We start from the raw sequence: 7,987 nt of genomic DNA on the forward strand, positions 1-7,987 counted from the left end.
ATGTTATGTACCTAGTGCTAATCCTCAAGATTAGTAACCTAGTCCAAGAAAGTTGGAGGAGCCCTAAGATTAGGAGAAAACACACTAATACAAGTAGCTAAGGTTATTATTAAAATATCCATGAGTACTAGCTATTTATAACAATTTAGTTACTTATAGCAATAGTGACTATATTAGTGAGACGTGGGTTATTGTTGTCTTGACCTCACTATTGGTCAAAGTTTGATGAAGACTCTTACTATGTGTGTGCTAGGGCATTGATCGCCTTGCTGAAGGAAGACTTGCTTGAATTTGTGGGAGATAAAACATTAGCCCTGGCTCGGGGTGGTTCAAAGCAAAGAACCTATGGTTAGGAGGTGAGCCGTCTTAGGGCGTTTGTTCTAATCACTCAAGTTTTGCGTCTAGGAGTCCTGTGGGGTTGTAACACTATTAACCACGAGGTGCACAATTCAAGGTGAAGAATGATATGTCACTCGTAGTAGCTGAACAAGTAGTAAACGCACAACAAATCTCATTTCACAAAGACAGGAGCCTTTAACTCAGAGCATCGTGTGGCAATACTAAACCTTCTCCCCAGGCAGTGTTCTCACTATAGAATAACCCCAAAGCTGTCAAGAAAAGCCTAGGACCAAGCGAATTCACCTGAAGCCACCCTTGCGAATTTCATTTGGCAAATTTTATCACTAGAGATAACAGATGGGCATAACTTGTGAAGTGCTGGAAAAATATAGGGTAACGATAAGGTGCCGTGTTTGTAAATGAAACGAAGGAGAAGCTGTCGTGATTCTTGGAGGATGGCTACTGTCACACATCACAAGGCACATTACTCTACAATAGGGCCCATTCTTATGAACGGGGGTGTCTCCCCCATCCATCTTCTCGCCCACCCCAGAAAAGGAGGGAAGTTCTACTTGTATCTATAAACACCCTTAGATCTTTCAACGCAATAATAGAGCGTAATTAAAGACACAAAGAGACTTACCACCCCACAAAATAAAGCAAAAGAAGGGAAGAAAAAAGAAGAAAGGCGGCCAACAAGAAGAGCAGCTTAAGTGTTTCAGACACCTACCTTTACTAGCTCACGTGGCATGGCATGAGCCTGCAGATCCACTCACTATTCAAGGAAACTGTGGATATTCTCTCGTTTTCTTATGACTGAGTCCCACTATGTGCACTGGGCCACCTTGCCCAACATCTGATTGCTTTCTCTTCCTGTTAGACGGATTCATAAAAGTGCCCATTCCTACCGGCACTCCTGTTTCACAAATGGAAGGACTGCCCACTTGTTGGATTATCCTTTTACCTTCCTTACTAACTACTCGAAAATCTTCTTTGAGAAATGTATTTTTCAGCCTTGATCCAGCTTCTTCCCTCCTACAGTTATTTCTGTTTAATCCAGAACCCTTCTGAACATGGGGCATTTTGACTCTTGGATTGTTCCCCTGACAATGCAGGTCTTCTAATGCTCTTGGAAAAGGGTTCCCAGGCCTAGAAAGCACATTCCGACTTTGATGCTGATATTTGGCACCATTCCAGTGCTGGGAGCTTTCCCTAGGGTTGCTTCTAAAGCCCTGCTTTGCTTGGGGTGAAACAGTTCGTCGCCCTTCACTGTGGCACCATTCATCTGTACCATCATCCAGGTTTCTCCTTCTTTTGGCTGGGCCTTTCATGGTGGTATCAAATCCTGGGGGATACTGACCCTCCATTTCTGAGTGCCCTCGATTCCTTTGTTCCATGTAACTAGGAGCACTCCATTCATCAACAGCGCAGTTTTTTATCACTGTCCTTCCCTGAGAGTCCTCATCACTCAAGGAGGACAGCTCACAATAGCCACCAGACAAGTCAGCGGGGTTCCCTCTCCAATGACAGCTTCTTCTTCGGTCTTTAGGTAGCAGCCTAATCTCCTCTCCAGCTACCATAAACGCCTTTCTCATTGAAAGCAAGGCACATACAAAATCGGTATTTGGCAGGCTTGCCACCGCATCAAAGTCGCCATCCTGGTCAAGATACCTTACAACAAGCATTCCAACCTCAAGAAGTCCAGTATGACAGAGAGACCTCTCAAACAGCTCATTCAAGGCTCCCCATAATAGTTTGTAGCTGAGCCCTTGAGGGAGACCCTCCACAACAATCATGCATTCTGGATCAGCTGAACAAGCTCCTGCAGATGAAACTCCATTCCAAGTTGCCAAAGGCGGCTGAGATGCACCTATTGAAACAATACAATCTGGCTTCTTCACAGGTTCATCCCCAAACCTTCGAGGTTTGAAAGCAATGCTCCCAGTTTTCTCTGAAGAACCACTTCTTCCTCGTTTTTGTCTGTCCACATCTGTACCATAAGACTGTTTGGATGGTAGTTTATGCGTGGTTCCAGACAGTTCTCGGTAATCAATGTCTGAATGATACCTTGTCCCTGGCCGAATAAACTCTGGAGGACGAAGGATAATGTATGGTACAGGACTACTTCTGCAAACAAAAATCTGGGTGTTCTCAATGTACTCATCCATGATAGCATCCACAAAAGCCTCTGAGTTGAACTGAAAAAAAGCATAATCCTTTCCTGGTTGAGCACACACATACTCAAGATAGCCTTGCTGATTGCTTTTCCTCGAGATGAAGGGTAAAAGTTCCATAAAAACTTTCACCACAGAGTCAATCTTAAACTCTTCTCCTCCAGAAGATACCCCGATAAAGAGGGAACGTTGTGGACAAACAGTTCCGTTATGCCTGGACATAAGAGGGACAGAGCTTGTGTCGCGGCAAATGAGCACATCTTCTCCAATGTCCTTCAGCAGTTCAGGACTCTTGGTGCATTTAAAGATAAGAGCATCAGCCATGATTTCACAGGCCATCTCCACATAGGCATCACTAGATTCAGGAAGAAGATAGACAGAGGCCACGTACTTCAAATCAGTAGGTCCATCAGAGCCCCTCAGAATCCTAGAAAAGAAGGCCTCAAGATATTCTCTTTGCCAGCAGGACTTGGGTATATTACCTACAAAGATCACTCTGGCTGGCCTCAGAGGCATGTACTCAATCAGAGGTCTAACAGAGGTGTGTGTTGCAGTACAACCTTGGATATTGAAGTGGAATCCATTCACTCCCCACTCAAACACATCAAGTTGATTAGCTGCAAGAACAACCTGAGCAACTTTTTCAGTAGCCAATTCTATGAAGGCGAAATCTTTGACAACTTTGACCACTTGTATCCGACTAAGTCTAGCAGGAGCAAAATCAAACCTTTCAATAAATCTATCCACCAAACTTTGCAGAAGCTGTTCCAAATTCTGAACGCCATCCGGGATGCAACCTACAAAAATTGATCTTTCTTTTACAACCATGATGCGATTATTGGACACCTCTGCACCGGTTGTGTGGTCCGCATCTGCCGGCCACTTCCAATTCAAGCGAATTAAGTGACTGAATGGAGCACAACCTGAAGCTGGCAATTTCTTCACAGTACACTGCTGTACCTCATCAGACTGAGAATCATGGGCAGAAGTCAGTAAATCCCTAACTCTAGTGTTTGGTATGGTGTCTTGAGGACGGGCATCTTCATTCTCCCTGACCTGCTCGGCCCTTTTGCCAGTATGCCATAAATTCCCTGATTGTTGACAAACCAACATACAGCAGCCGATGAGCAACACATCAAGATGGAGGAGAAGCCAACACTACAACACATGCATCAACACACCACTGTTTACTTTGTACATCAAAGGACTTTGGCACAGCAGGCCATTCCAAACATACAAAGCATAGGCAGCCCTACCTTCTGCATCACATAGCGATGGAACTTGTTCTGTGAAGTTAGAGCCTCTGCCAGGGGTGCCCGGAGAGAATTGCTTCACCAGATTTCCTGGGTGAACTCCTCTAGAGTCTTGACTGTGGCTAGACTCAGAGTTTGCATCTTCTGATCCCTCACTTTGGCTTGACTCTGCGACACCACTTTCAGAACCTCCCCTCTGGCTGTAGTAAGAATCAGCACCTCTTTCAGACTTATGGCTGTAGCTTTGACTATTACCTCCACCTAAGCCTCGGGCAGAGCCCCCATCTGAACCTCCATCAAAACTGAATCCAGGTGGCTCATCAGGAAGAAGGGTTTGTTCTCTCATGTCCAGCTTTGATGTCCCAGCCACTATACCATCATCCTGGACAGACACAGAAAAGCTGTGTGCCCGTGCTGGCCGCCTTCCATGGGCACAATATTCTCTGTGTTCCTTCCATGAATACTCTCTGGATGAGATCTCACGATCTATGCAACTCCAGGCTCTGTTTTCTATAGGTAGACCTTCAACACCAGAATAGTCTACATGCCCTTTTGAAATCACTTTTGAAACCTCTTCTCTAGATGCCCCTTTCGAAGAGGGATCGTGTCTGTCTCCCAAGGCAGCAGTCTGAGCTATAGAGTATGCTTTATCTGGAGCACTACAGGCATCTGCCGCATGAACCAAGTTTACTGACTCAGCAGCTTTTGAGCTTCCGAGAGGCACATGCTCTGCTCTACTGTCTAACGAAGCATTACCCTTGACAGAAAGAAGGTCAAAATCCTTCGATGCATTGATTTCACCATCATCCAGAACAACTCTTCCACGTTTCTCTTCAGCAACTATGCTGCAGGAGGGGGTATGCGAGGCGTCTTCTGCTGGAAGAGTTTCATGTACCTGGTAAACATTTCTACCTGATGCTAGCTCATCATCAGGCACTCCAGCACATGTTTTGTGTTCTGCAACTGGCTCCTTCTTCGGTACAGAATGCTTCGTCACACAGGTTTTCTCCTTGCCTTCAGAATCTGCATCCCTTCTCTGGAAGAGATTAGGCTTAGCAGAGAGCCTTACTCTCTTAACGCGGAGGCGTACTTTCTTAGCGAGGTCACTGATGGCGGCCGCGTCTTCGTTGGTTCTCTGGTTGGCAGAGCCTCCGGTACTCTCCACAGGCGAGGTTTCACTGGCCACCAGAGCTTGCCCTTGCGCATCCACGGGGCTCGCCTTCCCTTCCTTTGAAGATTCGACCTTCATCAGAGAGCAGGGGAGCCTTCCGTTGCCGTTGTCAGAATCACTGACACTGTAGCTCTTCCAGCGCAAAGCCGGCGTTCCATCGGGCTCGTAGGCAGGAGCGGGCGTTACGGGAGATTTTAAGCTGGCCTCCAGCGTAGTTTCGAGCTTGGCACTTACGTGATGGCCATCCCCATCGCCTTCATCGCTGCAAGCACTCTTACTCTCGGCCTGATCCTTGAAGATAACCCTAGAATCATCTATGGCGCTGATATCTACAACAGAAGGCATGGTATAGTTCTACACTGCAGTAAAAAAAGACCTGCAGGTGGAGCACAAATTAAACGCCTTGCCTGCAAGGAAGAGAGGAGGAAGGAACGCAAGGGATAGCTGGAAATGGAATGGATTGAGGAGAAGATTACTGGAAGCAGAACGGAGTAGAAGAGGTGGATGCCATGAAAGCTTCGCTGCTGGAGCCGCACAAAGTGCAGGGATCGGCAGGGGGAAGGGCTCTGAATCCTCTGATTGCCATTTTGTTCAATCCATCCCTGTATGTTAGTAAGGTCCGAGATAGCACTTCCTGCCTTATTGCTTGCCATTTTGGAATTATACCCAATCCCAAAACATCTTCCACATTTTCCCTTAGCCTGCCTAAGCTCATAATAAATATCTCCCCCTCACATTTTTGCCTTAGCCTAAGGTCCTAAGCGTCATAAATAATTTTCAAGGTATATTCGAGAATCTTCCTTCAATTTGTAACGTTAACATTAAGGTTTAGCTCTTTTCTTTAAGATTCTGCACACACACTCACCCAAGAGGCCTCTATTAAAGCTTAAATTTCTAGTAAAGCTTCTATTATATAATAGCCTAACTTCTAGTAAAGCTTCTATTATATAAAAGCCTAACTTCTACTATATTTTATGGGGAGCCCACCCACGTGGCAGCTCTGAATCTCTCCTAAGGGGGGCTCCCTACCATCTCGCCACGTGGAGGGCTCCCCTTCGACGTGCCGGAGCATCAGATCAATCATGCCAGCTTTCTAGAGCTGTCCTTTATATATGTGTATTATGTAATATATATATGGATTATGGATTATGTACTTATATATGTTATACATGTGTTGTGTATTCTTACATATGTATATATTATGTATGTATTCTTATATATGTATATATGAGGTTATTTTTTTGGCTAGCATCTGGCGGCGAGCTTTTTTCATTTTGGCAAGCATTAGCAGTGTGAATTTTGCTAATGTGGACTTGACGTGTCCATGTCAATATATGACATGGCATGGACATGCATACATACATGGCCATGCACATGGGTATACATACATACATATGCATGACCATGCACATGCATACATGCCATTCACCATGGCCATGCACATACTTATGATATGTGCATGGTCATCTTGCATGGCATCCCATATACCTTTCAGAGAATATTTATGCCATTTACACTGCTAAAGTGCTACCAATGTATATAAATGATTATCTATAGTCAGAACATGTTGAGACAAGGCTTTTCATGCCCCCAATTCCAAGAGAGGGTTACACAAGTTCTTCACATGCTTGCATGCTCAAAAGGGTCTTTGTGTTTATAAGAACGGTTGCATGTGTTCTCCACATACATAGGGTTTCTCCATTCTTGGAAGAAACTGATCATACTATTTACATGCTTGTAAAGTATTGCTAATGTGCAGAAAGGCTTGTCCATGCTCAAGACATCCTAAATAAAGGCTTTCCATGCTCAAAAGGGCATGCATATACTTTGTACATGCTCAAAAGGTGTTGTGTACATGCTCAAAAAGGGCATCAAATGCATGGTCATGTATGTATGTACATGGCATCCTTATGCCTTTCAAAGGCTGCTTATGCCATTTATATGCTGCTAAAGTGCTACCAATGTGCAGAAACGCTTGTCCATAGACATAACATGTTGAGATAGGGCTTTTTATGCTCCCAATTCCAAGAAAGGGTTGCACAGGTTCTTCACATGCTTGTATGCTCAAAAGGTTCTTTGTGTTTACAAAAAGGGTTATGTGTATTCTCCACATACTCACACAGGATTTCTCCATTCTGGGAGGAAAGTGCTCATGCTATTTACATGCTTGTTACGTGTTGCTAATGTGCAGGAAAGCATGCCCATGCTCAAAACATCCTAAATCAAGGCCTCTCCATGCTCAAAATATTCTAAATCAAGGCTTTCCACGCTCGAAAGGGGTTGCATATGCTTTGTACATGCTCAAAAGGTGATGTTTATATACGTAAAAGGTCATCAAAGGCGTTAATTACCTAAGCATCCCTTGTTTGGAGTGCTCATATTATTTACATGCTTGTAAGGTGCTACCCATGCACAAAAGGGTTGTCCATGCTCAAAACATTCTTGCTAAAAGAGGCTTGGCTATTCTTTAAACATTCTAATATAAGGCTTCACATGCTCAAAACTCGGCAAAAAGACCTACTCATGCGTAGAAAGGCCTCTCTATGTGTAGAAAGGTATGTATATGCTTTGAATAGGGGCTACTTATAATATTTATATTTGGGGAAAATCCACACCTTGCTAAGAGAGGCTTGGCCATGCTTTAAACATTTTGACATAGAGCTTCCATGCTGCCTTTCTATCCACCCTTATTACCCTCTTCACCATCTCTTGAATCTTTCCCACTAACTCATGATCATAGTGTCCTCATGACTGTGTTTTCTTGTTTGCATGTCACAATACAAATGGATAGATTTCTATCACAAATCAAAGGAAGTAGATGCCATGAGAATGGTCTTAGAAGAGATATAACTCTTGGAGAATCTATTGGAATCTTGGATGCTTATAAGTTTGTTTATTTCTATAAAAGTATTAATCATTTGGAGAAGTGGCTCTATCGAGGCTTAGAACTACTACAGAGTCTTGATATTTCCATTGTAATTTGATAACCATACTTATTTTTTTTGCCAAAATGGGATAGACTAGGGGACACTCCCCCATTCTATCCCATT

At 44.0% G+C, this 7,987-nt stretch overlaps 1 protein-coding gene across 1 annotated transcript; it reads right to left on the bottom strand.

Moving 5' to 3' along the window:
* Window positions 1-461: 461 nt before the first annotated feature.
* LOC147607207 (uncharacterized) lies at window positions 462-5,613 on the bottom strand. The gene is made up of 2 exons (XM_086791563.1): window positions 3,770-5,613; window positions 462-3,604 (listed from the first exon to the last, which is right to left on the bottom strand). Exons 1-2 carry the CDS (start codon window positions 5,280-5,282, stop codon window positions 1,119-1,121), a joined length of 3,999 nt encoding a protein of 1,332 aa, XP_086647689.1. The 5' UTR covers window positions 5,283-5,613; the 3' UTR covers window positions 462-1,118.
* Window positions 5,614-7,987: the final 2,374 nt, after the last annotated feature.

This window comes from Cibotium barometz, chromosome 56 (assembly GCF_041138505.1).
Source record: "Cibotium barometz isolate CiBa-2024 chromosome 56, ASM4113850v1, whole genome shotgun sequence".
Classification (NCBI taxonomy): Eukaryota; Viridiplantae; Streptophyta; class Polypodiopsida; order Cyatheales; family Cibotiaceae; genus Cibotium; species Cibotium barometz.

Coding starts and splice junctions, on each gene's coding strand:
- LOC147607207 (XM_086791563.1), bottom strand. CDS start 5,282: ATGCCTTCTGTTGTAGATATCAGCGCCATAGATGATTCTAGGGTTATC. Junction 3,605..3,769: donor ATCGCTATGTGATGCAGAAG/GTAGGGCTGCCT, acceptor GTCAACAATCAG/GGAATTTATGGCATACTGGC.